General features: G+C 31.9%; 1 protein-coding gene across 1 annotated transcript; it reads left to right on the top strand.

Moving 5' to 3' along the window:
• The first annotated feature begins 14207 nt into the window (after positions 1-14207).
• Positions 14208-15378, top strand: SLY1 (F-box family protein). Its single transcript, XM_085756076.1, has one exon. The coding sequence runs from the start codon at positions 14550-14552 to the stop codon at positions 15081-15083; it is 534 nt and encodes a 177-aa protein (XP_085612202.1). The 5' UTR covers positions 14208-14549; the 3' UTR covers positions 15084-15378.

The following is a 15378-nucleotide window of genomic DNA, read 5'->3' as shown; positions in this document are numbered from 1 at the left end:
TTTTCGTTATGCTAATTGCTATGAAAATGTTTTGGAAATTTTGGAATTGGAATGCATTATCAGTGTGCCAGTGTCTAGGTATTGTGTTCATGATTCTTGTGGTTAACTTCGTTTAATTGTGCGTGATTAATCCATACACATGTCATGGGGTTGCATTTTCTTAATCTTTTAAATAGAGTTTAACTAATTTTCTATGCATGCAATTTATTGAAACTACTTGGTGATGATGATTTTAACTTGGCTGACATGATAATTGTTTGTATTAATTTACTAAGTGATGATATGTTCTAATCTATTGTGTGGTTGAGTTTTCTTTATACTGGGTGGTGATTTAGATATATGATATACAATAGGTGTAAATATAGAGATGGAAATTTATATTTTACACTCTCTGCAATTTTTTGGGTACAATGGTGGCAATGAGGTATGAAACCCTTATCTCATGAAAACTATCCACATCTATCACAACTAGTCCAATCCTAGTGAGAAATAAATTATTTGAAAGTTGGTGTTGCCGCCGGTTCATATTCAAAGCATGTGAGATGTTGATCAAGTTTTTAATCTCAGACGGGAGGAGTCAGTCTCAGATGAATTCTGAAAGGCTAAAATTGATCAAGTGGCCTTCAACCTGCTAACTGTGTTAGTGCCTTAGTGGTAATGCTTTACTAATCTAATAATGAAAAGTACTTTGAAACACCTGTTTATATTGAGAAAGTATCAGATAATCTAATGATCTTTTAGGAAAGTGTAGTGATGATATCAAATTTATATGGAATGGGAATCTTGTTGCAACGGTTGGTGTTGGTGTTGGATTTGAGTTTTGGAATCAGCTTCTTGCAAATGTAAACTAGGCTATCTACAATATATCTTAAATGGGTCTGATTCTTTTTTGGACTGCTACATAAGAGCTCTACGGTGTTAGGTTTCCTTTTATAGTCTATTATTTTTATACGTACTGCTAGTGGTCATACTAATTGATGCTTACAAGAGATTGCATGACGAGCCTATATTGGTAAAATTACAAATTAACTTCAATGGATTTGGCCTGCTGGTATTGGCTTGGGACCCGGGAGTGTGCTCCTCTTCAAGGTCTCATGTTCAATTCTCCCCGGTGCCAATTTGGGTGGGCTAATTTAGCTTCTTCCAAAAAAAAAAAAAAAAAAAAAACTTCAATGGATCCTCATCCTAATCTGAACATTTCCATTAGTAGAATGTATATCATCACTAGTCATGAGGACAACCAGAGCTTTGTTGGGAAGTGTTGGATTTCTAGCTTTTGATAATCTGAAATGGTAGAATACAGGGTAGTATACATTATGCCTTGTTCTATTTTTATTGCCTGATTCTGAACTTGATAACGAAGAAGCCATTGTTTGATTTGATGTCTTATACAACTTGATTTTGTACAGTGAAGTCTTAGGATTTTTATGAACCAATAGAGAAAAGGTCCACCATATTTGGTTCTATTCTATTGGCCTCTGTTGGAAAATCATATGATTTGTAGAATCATATGATTCATCTTTAACTTACATTCTCAACTTCTGAGAAGTGTTGGATTTCTAGCTTTTTTCCCACTGTAATTGTGTCTATTAATCTTAACTCTTTGCAAAGTTACTTATACATCCCTATTTTGATAGCTGAGAAATAGATTCTAGGTTGTTGAATACATAAATCTTAGCCTGCTTGTTTTACTCATGAACTCTGACTCCATGACCTGTTCCTCTTAACATTACCTCTTATATTGGTTTTGGTTAAATCCTGTATAACGCAGAGGCATGGGAAGATTCATCTCAGATTCTTCCCTGTATTATCTATAATCAATAACCAACTAGGAGTAGCGATGGAGCATCATTTATTTGAGTGCTCTGACTCTCCTTAGTGTTAGCCTTCTCTTTTTCTGCCTCACAATTTATGTTGAGATGCACTTGAACACTTCTCTCCATGATAGTATGTTAGGCAATGTGATCCTCATCTGCATTGCCAATCCAGTCATTTTTGTTGGCATCTTGAACTCTTCTCGTTATTGAGAATGGTTATACTTGCGACTACAGTTGTATTATCATTCACATTAATTAAATTATTTACTCATCAAATGTGTTTTAGTGGGGTCTTAGCGACTATCAATAGAAATTAGTGGTGGTACAGGTGCAGTCACGCAGTCCCTTTCGATTGAAATTGGAAGGCGAAGATTTAACAACATGAAATAAATTAAAATTATTGAACATAATCTGATGGCTGAGATTCAGCTGCAGTCACTATTTGACTGCAAGGAATCCATTTCCCTAGTTTTTGGGTATGGCTGGGAGATTCGTGAAAGCAGTTGAAATTGAAGGATGCTCTTTAGGTACCTGAAATTGATCCTTCAATTGCTCAACCCTGAAAAAAGACCGATCAGAAGATAACTTCCGATGGATTTTCAGTAAAAATAAACCAATCGTTCTGATTTTTAGATAAATTGATGGACTTTTGAGCAAATATGAAGGGCCGATGGTGCAATTATCTCACAAATTTACACATGGACAAAATGTATGTTGGTTGTTCTTCCTTTCTTTTTGGGTCAATGTAGCTCCTGTTCTTCCTTCCAAGATGACAGCGGTCGCCAAGTTATTGGACCCGTCTTACTTCCTATGTGAATCCTCTGTTTTTTATTTGTTTTTTTATGCAGTTTCAGGTCCCTTTTGACCTTCATTCCCACTTATTAAGCATAGTTGATTACAAAGTCGTCTTTGTATCTTCATAGATTTCCCAATTTGATTTTGATTAAATTATTCAACATTCATGCTAAAAGTATTCACATTTTCCATCAATTATTTTTTGCCGCCACAAAAAGAAACTAAATTCCATTCTTACTATCAGTTGGAAAATCACAATTATTAATCATGTAGCGATATTTAAAAATGATTCAATAAGAAAGTTGAAAATATTTTTCGTAAGACCCAACACTTCTATCCGATTAAGAAACTGGGGTATTGTAGCTTTGTGTCTTTTATGTGGTACTTATCACTTCGTCCATAACCCAAAAAGAAAATAATAAACCATCAATTTCATTCCTAAATTAACACTTTTTTCAATTTAGTCCCTAAACTATATAAATATATCAAATGGTCTCTAAATTATACAAAATCCGTCAATTTAGTTCCTAAAGTATATGAAAATTCATCAATTTGGTCCCTAAAATCTCATACCAAGGACATAATTGATGGATTACATGTAGTTTAGGGACTATTTAATATATTTTAATAGTTTAGAGACTAAATTGGTGAGAGATTGATAGCTTGCGGATTAAATTGATGATTTATTGGAATGAAAAGTACCAGTCATATGGCATCAAAGTAAAGCTTTTAGGAATCTTTTAAAACTAATGAGAAATAAAAAGAACCAACAATATCGATGCCTTGTAAGTTGTAATATGATACTTTGTATGAGTGTTAGGTAAAAATTGTATCATTGGCAACTAAAAAAACCGTCCACAGTCCGTCCACAGAGGCAAAACTTCAGTAAGGTACCGTTTGGCCCGGCTTTTTTTCAGCTTCTCTACATTTTTAAGGAGAAGCTAGGCCAAACACAATATCAATAAAGTACCTTCGAAAAAAAGTACTTTTTTTAGAATGCATAAAATTGAATGGAATGAGCTTTAACAAAAAGTTGTTGAATGCTACTTCAAAAAACTACTTCTCCGTAATTTATTTCACAAGCACCTCTCTTCAACTAACTCAGGCAACCTTTTCTTTTATTTTTTAATATTATTTTTCAATTTGTTTTTGTCTTCCATTTTTTTTAACCGGCCCATATATTTTTTTTAAAGGAGGATCAATTTAATTTTATTATCTATTTTTGAAGGAATTTTATTATCTTTTTATCACTTATATATTTAATTTTAATATCGTTTAATTATTACAACCTCACAAATATTTTTATTCATGCTGTCATTGAATGACACCAAATATTTTTATTCCCTTTCTTCAACCTCACAAATACACACACACACACATTAGCGTTTAGAGTAATATTTTATGTCCGTATGTCTGTTTTTTTTGTTACGCTAATGCGTATAATTTTTTTAGTGTTGCATAATGCATACAATTATTATTTTTATAAAATTTTGATTTTAATTAAAAGTACAAGTATAAATGCCTAAAAAAATATACTTATATATATTTTACACATTTATATTGTAACAAACTATATATGCATATCTTTTTCTTATTAAAAAAAACTAAACATATCTTTTTCAATGACACCAACAATGTAACAAATATAATACCATATAATATAAATTCTTATCTTTTTAAATAACACCAAAAATATGATATTCTTATAACAAAATTTGTTATACAGTATAATTGGAAAAAAAAAAAAAAAACTATTCTCTAGCTTAGCTCAGTTGATATAAACAATGTATAAATATATGCAAGGTCGCGGGTTCGAACCCCGGACACCACCAAAAAAATAATAAATTCATCGCGGGTTCGAACCCCGGACACCACCAAAAAAATAATAAATTCAATGTTTTGTACAATATTTTGCCAAATAACTTTTAACTTAAAAATAACTTTAGAACTAAAAAAAATAAAGAAACCATACAGCTTTAGCTTTTTCCTTAAAGAGCTTTATTTTAAATTTGTTTTAAAGTAGCTTTTAGACCCAAAAAAAGCCTGGCCAAACGGTACCTAAGCTTCAAGCTTCGTTGTTCGTACTTGAATTTGTTGGTTCGGCTCTCTTGAACCCCACTAGAACGTGTTTGGTTTAAATCATACGAAGTTATTATTAGTTTTTCTTTGGCAGAGCATACAAAGAAGCTATTATTATTAATATAAAAATGTAGAACATCTTACTAAAACAAATGTATAAATTTTGGGATGATAGAATATTTTATTTGAAAAACAGGTTTTTTTATCAGTTCTTCCTTGTTTGAAAATTTTACTTTGGCCTTAAGAAGTTTGTGAATCATCATGCCCGTGTAAAACCAAATAGTGTCCCGTGTAGTGTTCGCTAGACTCAAAGGAAGCTATTAGGCTGGGTCAACGTTTTCAGGCAGTGGCTGTCATCCAGAGAGAATCCTACTTTTGACCTTAATTTCGGAGGTTTGGTGAGGTTTGTAGTAAACTGTCTGTAACTCTGAGACACATTCTTTGACATTGCTCACTGAAAAAAGTAGTAACTCGTACATTGATTTTTAATTGTAAAAGGTTATATTTGGATTGGTTTTATAATAGTTCCATCTGGACTTTTGTGTCCTCTGTTATGTTAGTCTTGTGTGAGGGAATCATTTCCCTTAATTGCATGCAATTGCTGCTTATAGACACACTAAACTCAACGTGCACGACTTTATGCACAATAACTTGAAGAAACAACGCATGCCATTGGACAAAATATAATAAATACAAAACCAAACCATGTTTACCTTTAATTTCCTATCTTATCCAAGATTAAAAATGTACAGTGTATCGGTTTACCTTTAAACCTCTCATTCATAATGATTTAAAATGTACTGTACTATTGTCAGAGTCAAGGAGAGCCAAAAGCAACAACAAATCAACGTCCTAGGATCACAAGAGGAAAACGCCACATTTCCATCCAAAGCCTAAAAAAATTATGTATTTCAGTAACCTCTCTTATATATCTATTACGCATTGATAGGTTTGGTGTGACTTAATCATTGACACTTGAAACTCAACAATCCCACTCTTGCTCCCTCATCAAGTCGAACCAGGGCTTTTATACCATTTGTTGGGGAGGCTAAAGTAGTGCTCAAAGCAACAACGGGTCGATACTTCAAGACCACAAAGAGAGACGTCACATCTCTTTTATATCAAACATTTTCCCATTAATATATGATGTGGACATTTTGAAACTCGACATACATTTCTTTGATTAATTTTTTTTTATCTTATTCTAGCTCTAGTTATTTTACCATTCTTCATCCAACTCGTCAACTCATACACGCTTGAATTACACAATAAAACAAAATTTGACATTTTCTCTGTAATGGAAGCTGCACAAATTTTCTCTGTAATAGTTGTCATTTTAACTTTATTATGTTTTTCACTATTTCTTTGTTAACATTCTCATATTCGCGAAATTAATCTTATTTTTTATTGACTGTTACAGTGCTACCACCCAACGTTCAATCTAATAATATATCATCGTGTGTCTTATAGTTGTATATATATACTGAAGTTCTCTCTTTGATCTTAGACTCGAACCACCACCCCTGCAGCTTGGATCACGTTTGGCATATAACTTAATATCTACATTGATCAATCCAATGGTATCCTTAATATAAAACATTTCTAATAATCATCTAAATACTCAATTCAATAGTAGCCATGATAAAGATGAAGACATTAAACATAATTGTATCCACAAGTGTGTCACACCATTTATATTTATGATAAGCAAACAATCTACAAATTACATACACTCAGAATTCCACGGAGAAGAAAAATAGCCATGGAAGAATTCAATATCTATAACCTAGAAATAAAACATATGTTAAAAATAATAATCAAAAAGGAAAAAAAAATGGCAAAGAATGAATATAACTCAATGTCCAGGGCCTTTTTTGCTTGGTCCCGAAGCTAGTACGAATGAAAAGCTTTCCTTTGAGGCACGATTGCTGGAATTGTTAGAAGAAACAAAAGATGTAACCCCATCTTTTCTAAACTCCTTGGATTGAAGAACTCTGCTTTGAACAAAACAGAATTGTGATGATGACATCACAACCATCATGATAAAAAACACAATCAATACACTTTTCTTCTTCATCATCATCACCAACTTTTTTTCTTTCCAATTCCTTTCACAATATTCCTTAGCTTGTTTGAGATATATTTTTATTTCCAAAAGTTGTATTTATTTTGAGCTAAATGAAGAGCCACTATAGTTTGGTTTATATACAAAAAAATTCTTATGAGGACGGTGAAGCGCTTTCAAAGTGGGCCCTTTAAAAGTTGCAATCTGATTTGACTTTAATCGCTTCTTTGAGTAATCTCTTTTGAAGAATTTGTGTTGTGAATTTGTGGTGGCGCTCGTGTGGAGTTCTATACCGGCCTTTTTGCTGGTTTCTCACTAACTTTATTTCCATGCTTTGAAATTGTTCTAATAATGTAAATGTTAGAATTTGACTTTATGATAGTACAAATTCAAAAGCGAGTAAAACACATATTAGTCCATGTCGTGACTCAAGAAGGATAATTAATTTAATTCAAAAAGATATTGACAACGAAAGAATGCAAAAAGGAGTTGGTGAAGTCTCTATAATCTAGCTTAATTATATGTGATGTCTTTTTGCATGTCCACGTTGTTCAACACATAATTAAGTTGTTACACGTTTTTTTGTGTCTATGTTTGTGTTCGCAATCGGTTATGCTTACGCGGTCATGATGTTCCATATATTTGGTCAATATAATTTAGATTCTCTACCTCCAAAATTTCTACTGTTGATAATTGCGAAATTGAACAAATGGTCCCTTTTTAAGGGTCCAAGACGGTGCATAGGACAATGGCACATGCCCATAGAGGAAATATTGCATGAGCATATACAACTGCAAATATGAATGATCAGAAACGGGATTCCGTGTTTTAGGAATTTCACACATGTTTAAGTTGTAGCCGATCTCGACCGTTTATCTAAGGTCAAACACTTTAAATTTAGGACTCGATTTCACGCTTTAAAACGGCCTCGACCACCAATTCAAGATCAGATGGTTCAGATCTATTGCAACGTTATGTAGTAACATCGAGTAATCCGATTCACATATTTTATTCCGTTTGCATAATAAAAAAATTAGCAATGCAAGACAATTGACAAGCCCTTCACCCAAGAAAAAGAAGAAGAAGAAAGAAATTGGTGCAGAACTAAATTAAGTCATCTATGATCTGTTGCTCAATCCTAATCTTTCTTATTGTTTTACAATGAGCTATATAAAACCCAAAAGTGGCTTCAATTTGTTTTATCAATCATATTATGAACACTATCATCTGAGACCATTGACATGAATATATATACTGCACCGCATGTACCCTTATAAGATCATACAAAATTGATTTGATTATTGTTTAGGAGTTACAACTTTTGAAACACCCAAAAACATAGTTCAGTAGCTACCACGCCTTTCACGTTGAAAAAAATAAAATAAAAATCATATGCAGTAGAGATGGCAGTAGACAATAAGGTAGTAGATTCTTAGTTTTGGTGACTTAAAGTTAAATTTTGTAATTTATCATTTGATTTGCATGTATGATGGGTAAATTCATAGTTTTATCTTGGGATTCCCAGTTAGCAATTCAACATTTTTAATTAGCCAACTTGGCTTTGTGATACCTCTATATGACTTTTGTTGATTATAATTCTATGCACGTTTTATGTTGAGATGATAATTTGTTTATTTTAATTTCATTTTAACTTCTTAAACAAAACAAAAAAACTATGAAGGCACCACAATTAAGATATCACAAGTTTTTTTAGGCAAAGAGTGCACGATTACTTTATTTATTCATTTATTTTTTTTATGAAGATTAAACGGTAACTTTTAATAGATATTTTTTTTGTTTAATTACTCCCAAAGAACTATTTGGAGACTTTAAACAAACCTCACAACTAAAAAGTTTGTAATTGGAAATTTGATTGTGTCAAACAAAAAAGTTTATAGTTGATTCCCTAAACTCTTAAATAATTTATAATTGGGCAAAGAAATTCATTAGGAACCAAATACAAATTATTTGAAAGAGTGAGTACCTAGTTGTAAAAAAAAAAAAAAAGAGTCTAGAGGTTCGATTGAAAAAGATATAGTTCATGGATCTAATTAAGGATTTATGAAAAATACAAGAGACTAATCATATAATATTATGTATTTTTTCCTTATTAAGTCATAATTAAAAAATACGTACCATAGGCTTAAAATAAAACTTACGTGTATCCTATTGTTTATACCAATCTTGTGGGTTTATAAAGCCACGTGAACCAGCATCCAGCATTATAACAAAACATATTGTTTTCCATGCTGTCTATGGTTATTTATTAATTAATTAGTTAATTAATTTATGCCCTTGTGAAGCATGAGGTTGACAAAAGGTTGCCATCAAAGGTTTTTTTTTAATGGAAATTGTTACTTTTTTTTGGTATGAAAATGCCATCAAAAGTATTAATGTGATGAAATGTCAACACAATATATGATTCTTGTACTTTTGATTAACTAAAAAAAATAGTTAATCTGGAGTACAAGATAATTAAGTGATTTTTTTTTTTGAAGGAAGATAATTAAGTGATTGTTCCATACATTCTTTTATCATAAATTATTTAGGTTTTGTCTTATGATGATATAACATTTTCGTTCACACACTAACAAAAACCACAGTAGAGAAGTACTAAAGTTAAATAATATAAGAAAAATCTTTTCAATTATTCCATGTTGATATTTTAATGTTGAGCCAAATATCCTCTCAAAAAAAATATTGAACCAAATATTAATTTGATTAAATTGGATTGGCGGGGAAGCCATATAATTGGGACTTGGGAGATTAGAAACTGGCTGAAGTTTTGGTCAAAAAAAAAAAAGAAACTGGCTGAAGTCATATATCTGAATGACAAAATCTCTTGATTAATTAGTATTATCTCCCTCAAAATAATTATTATTAATATTATCCAAACAAAAAAAAATTAAGAGATGACGAAATATTAGGTCATCCAGACGCTATCATGACTTATGTGTCTTGTATATGTTATAGTCTCATTTTTCAGCTCAACAAGATATGACAATTCAACACCAATACATAAAAGAATTAATTCCTAAAAGCACATTTGCGTTTGAAAACCGTACCATATGCACCTCAAATATGTATATATGAGTGTGTATCAAACCTCAAGGAACTAGAAAACACAGTCTTAGTCATAGCTACCGTGTGTAAAGAACTAGCAAAATCGATATAGAGATGAAATGTATATTGTTCACACATCAACATGTTCTTATAGTCAATTTTATTTTGGTGCTGATGATCTTATTTTGCTTCTCATCATGGTGTGTTGAGGGTTCGAGGCATTCACTTGCTACTTCCTTCTCCTTCAATCGCTTCATAATGGCTCAGGCATACTCTGGTCCAAGTCGAAGAGGAAGGGGTCACAGTCTAATTTCATAGTTACTAGGTTTTTGCACTTAATTCAGATCATATCATCATATAATAATTAATCAATCTATTCCATTTTTTCATCTTATATCTTCTTGAGCTTTATGCAGTTGGTCGTTAGCTCAGTAGTTATGCTGATCATGAACTGTAGTATACTGTTTCACATTTGTCATCCTTAGAAGCCATTTGTTTAGTTTGGGAGTATATTACAATTTTTTTTTTTTTTTAACATACTGGGAAATTGTATGTTGGGAAGATTTTCACAATTTATAGTATAAAACAAGATACAATTTATCCATGTGAGCATAACTCACTTAATAGAGGCTGAAATTCGAACTTCAGATTTTTCACTTATTCCTTTTATAGGGTTAATTTTTTACCCACTAAACTATTTGATGAAAAAAAAATACAATTTTTCTAATATTTTTATTTTCATCTTAAGTTCGGACTAAAGCAGGTTAATGTGATGAACAGAGTATAAATACTAGTAATTTACAATGTATTTAAAAACAAATGAAATAATTATTATAACATTTTTATTGTTTTAAAAATACAAGACAATTACTAATTTTAAGTGTTTTTTTCCTTGTTACATAATAAAGCTAACATAATTTTAAAGAAATGAATATAGAAAATGTCCTTACAAAATAAGTTGATCCATAATTTGCATTTTCCAGATTTTGCAGAAGACATGAGCCAATTTGCTAAGAACGTTTCTCTTTCAGCTTCCCCAATATCTCTAAGGCCCTCTAAATATACATCCACTAGTTATCTACCGGATGTATGTTTGATAAAAAAAAAAAAAAAACGTACATTTGGGTAGATAACTACCGGATGTGTATTTAGGCGGCCTTAGAGATATTGAGGGGTCTAAAGAGAAACACACATTTGCTAAAGAGAGTGGGACACAAAGTAACATTGGGCCTAGCCCAATCCAAGAGGCCACAATTGCAAGGGCCATTGAAATGAGAAAACAAGCCTCAATTTCCCTTCTTTCAGAATATTCTTCCTCCAAAAACAAAAGTACACCGATTAGAGAATTAGTATATAAACTTGCGTGAGTTTCTTTTGAATTACTAAGAAGAAAAATGTGTAATTTTACTGTTTCGTTGTATCTCATTTCCCTTCTTTACAATCTAGCTTATACCCGAAATTGAGGGATAGTTGGATTGTCTGCTTTGGGATGCAAAAGTGATGGTAACTTTTAGACAAAATTGTGTTAAAAATTAAAATTGGAGAATAAGTGATGTTTATAATGGAGAGAATGATACGAGGGAGATGCGGAGAAATGCAGAGACATCAAAGTTGGACAATCGTTGTTTGAAATTGAGCTCCTTATTCTTGTTGTTATTCTCATAGATTACTTCCAGGGGTTGATCATAGGTATGGTCCGATTATTAGTAGACAGTTTCACTTATTCATGGCTTCATGCTAACAACGTAAGAATTTGTTGACATGTAGCAGCAAGATAATTTATCAGGGCTAAGGTAGACTTTTACAATGAAATTAATTGATTAATTTAGTGAAAATGTTATCAAGTTTTCTGTTTTCTAAAATTAATTTTTTTTCTCTCTTTCAATAGGCTTGACAACTTTGTTTTAGGTCGAATCTGGATTTCACAGTTGTATGTGTAAAATTTAAGTGATGTTTGTCTTTCGTATTTGAGGTTTGCCCCTCTTTGTTTAAAAAAAAAATACCTCTAAAGATGTGTATGAATTCTCTCTTGATCTGCTGTCATTGATATACAAGTCCAACATGACTATTCTACATTGATTTTTTTCCCTCAAATAACAATTACATGAGTTTTATGGTTGATGATCGGCAGAAAATTCATCACCAACTTCCTTCTTATTTGTTGTTGTTGTCATTTTCATAGGAGTGCAAACCAAGGTACTAATTTTTATGGTGTTCAAATAAAGACCGGTTTAAATTAAAATAGTAAATCAATTCAAAAAAACTAAAAAACGCATAAAATTGAATATTATTAAATGTATTGGATGTACTTTTGAAAATCGTTCGGATTGGATCATATTTTGGGTTGATTTTGCAAAATAGAACGAAACCACATACATGTATTTTAATACTAATTATTTTTTATCAGTATTTGTTGTTTTTTAATACTACTTGTTAGTTTAATTTCATTTTTTCCTTTTTACTATTTCATATGTTATATTTTGCGTCAAGCTTATCACTTTGTCGTGTCTTTATAGTAAAATCTATTGCCAAAAATGATCTCCTTTCGTGATATGTTCAATCTAAAAGATACTATCTAATAAAAAAAGAAAGAAGAGAATAGGTGTACATAAGTCCAAGTCCACCCGACCAATCATATGATCCAACTCGACGCAACTTATAGTTTACCCAAATGTATTCTAGAATGGGTGAAACCTGACCCAACTCGATTAATTCCAAAGATATTCAGTTTAAGTAAGGAGTTTAGAATTTCGAACATCATGATAGGATCACAGATAATTCACCCTCCCCACTTTTTTTATTTGTTTATTTTTTATCATTTTCTTTTATCAATGAAAAAAAACAAGAACGAAAAAACTGCAAACAGAGGAACTGAGTTTCTCGAGGATCAATTAAATAATAACTTGATAGAGAAAATGGATAATTTGAGATGATCGAGAGCTCGTGAGAAAACGAAGCTTCCATATTTAGCAAGTCAATCTACAAAAGAGCTTCTTTCACGTAAGGCATGACTATGACTCAACACAACATTCCAATCTATCAGCATAAAATAACAGATATTATCAATAAGATGAGCATAAGGATGAGTAGGTAGAACCCTGATCTTGATAAACATCAACGTCGTTTGTAAATTTGACCCCCCCAGATGATGTCTCTAAAACCAAGATCACAAATGATCTTCAAGCTTAAGATTAATAATAGTACCTAGAATAAAGTTGTCGTTCTAATAAAATGTCTAACATTAAAAGGACGAAAATACCCACATGCTCGTATTCTAAAAAAAGGAAAAACCCATGCTCAAAATTTCATGAAAAAAGCATCCGAAATTTTTAAGACTTTTAAACTTGTGTGGGTTTAAAATGCATAATACGGTTGGTTCTTATAAAGATAATGAGATAGCAGGTTGGGGTGATATCATCAGAGGGATTGATGGTGAGTGGCTATGCTGTTTTTGTTAAGAGTGTTGGGAATGCGTACATGGCAGAGTTGTGGAGAGTGTATGAAGTTCTTATTAGTTATACACAAAAGTCTTACGAGATGATCTTTGGTTAAGAAGATTCACCACCTTTTAGAGATAGATTGAAAGGCAGTAGAGAAATATTCTTACTAGGAAGCCAACCAATGCGCGGATGCGTTAGTTAACTTAATGTTTCTTGAACACTAAGATATGTTTTTGTGAGTATTGTCCAAATCAATTTAGTCACTAATTTTTTTAGCAACCAATGTTATGTGGTATTTAGGGTCTTGATTTCTTTGTAATAAAAAAATTGAATAAATACGATTGAATTATTCACGAATACATTATTTTCATCTATATTTCTTGGGCAATTGTTAGTAATACGAGTAGCAATGTTAGTAAAATAAACTACTATCAATTTTGTCATTGAGTTATCAACTTCTCATCAATTTAGTCACTGAATTTTAAAAATATATTCACTAGTCTCTAAACTATATGAAATCCATCAATTTAGTTTATGATATTGAGATATTAAAGATTAAATTGGTGATTTTCATATGCTTTAAAAACTAAATTGATGGATTACCTATAACTTTAAAATGATTTAATATATTTTTATAGTTTAAGGATTAAATAGAAGAGAGAATGATAATTTAGGCGTTAAATCGATGATTTATTTATTGTTATTAGTCCCCCTCAAAAAGAAAAAGAAAAGGAATTGTTTGAGAGTGGAGTAAAGACAAGAAGCACTTGGTGAATGGTGACGGTGGAAATTACCGACCAATTCCCATTTCCCGGTAGCAAGTAGGAGTAGGAATGGAAAAAAGAATGCGAATAAAAAACAAGAAACACAATGCCAGAAGGATAAGGACAAAATCGTCAATCAAAGGGAAAAAAGAATCGAAACGCATTTATTTCACTCTTTGTCGTCTTCGTAAATCATCAAAAAACAGGTGCACCCCCCTAACCTTAACCTTTACTTCACCTGCCCCATTCTCTATCCTTTCCTCTTTTATCTCTCCCATCCCATTTTCTTCTCTCCACCACTGACCCATTTCCGTTACCGTTATCTCCCTCCTCAACCTTTTCTTTATTTATTCATCATTATTCATCTCTTTCTCTCTGGCTCAAGAACAATACCTCTTTGTTCTTTTCACACCCCCCTCAACTATCTTCTTCTCCCTTCACCAAAATTCCTACTTTTTCGCTTCAGAAGAAAGAAAATCTAAAAGGGTTATCGAATCTGCAATTCAATTCTCAATCAAGCGTTGAAATGAAGCGTTCACTTTCATCAGCAACCAGTGAAGACAGAAAAATGAAAAGGGTGAAGGAAGAAGAAAGCGATGAAAACAGTGAAAAAATTGATGGGGTTTGTGAGAAGAATCGTGGGCTAGCGAGTTTTGACGAGAATATGTTGTTTGAAGTTCTGAAACACGTTGACGCAAAGACTTTAGCAATGTCTAGTTGTGTGAACAAACAATGGCACAAAACAGCACAAGATGAGAGACTTTGGGAGCTGATCTGTACAAAACAGTGGGCTAACACTGGTTGTGGTGAACAACAGTTACGATCTGTTGTTCTTGCTCTTGGTGGATTTCGTCGTCTTCATTCTCTTTATCTTTTACCTCTTTCAAAGCCTCAAACATCATCATCATCATGTTCTTCTTCATCATCATGGGGTCCAATACCACAAGTGATAAGGTCTAAGCCTTTACCTCGTTTGGGAAAAGACGAGGTTCATCTCTCACTTTCACTTCTCTCTATTCGTTATTACGAGAAGATGAATTTCAACAACAGAAACCTATGAAATTCTTATGAATTCATAAATTGATTTCTATTCCTTTGTGTTGGTTTGGTTATAAATCTAATAGTAATTGTTTGTTTGTGTGCTATTTATTGTTTTATTATGATTTATGAATTGTAGTTACCAGATCTGGTTTTTAATTCTGGCAATTAGTATGTGTCTAAGCTGGTTGTGTGTAAATTAAGGTGAAAAGAATTGTTGAAGAGTGTTGTATTTTTATTTTTATTCACGTACTACTACATGATAAATTTATGTTGAAATTGAAATATGAATGAGATCTTTATCTTGAGATTTTTAA

This window comes from Medicago sativa, chromosome 3 (genome assembly GCF_051527215.1).
Source record: "Medicago sativa cultivar Bolivia chromosome 3, Bolivia_mono, whole genome shotgun sequence".
NCBI classification, from domain to species: domain Eukaryota; kingdom Viridiplantae; phylum Streptophyta; class Magnoliopsida; order Fabales; family Fabaceae; genus Medicago; species Medicago sativa.
This window is presented reverse-complemented; position numbering and strand designations above follow the sequence as displayed.

Coding starts and splice junctions, on each gene's coding strand:
- SLY1 (XM_085756076.1), top strand. CDS start 14,550: ATGAAGCGTTCACTTTCATCAGCAACCAGTGAAGACAGAAAAATGAAA.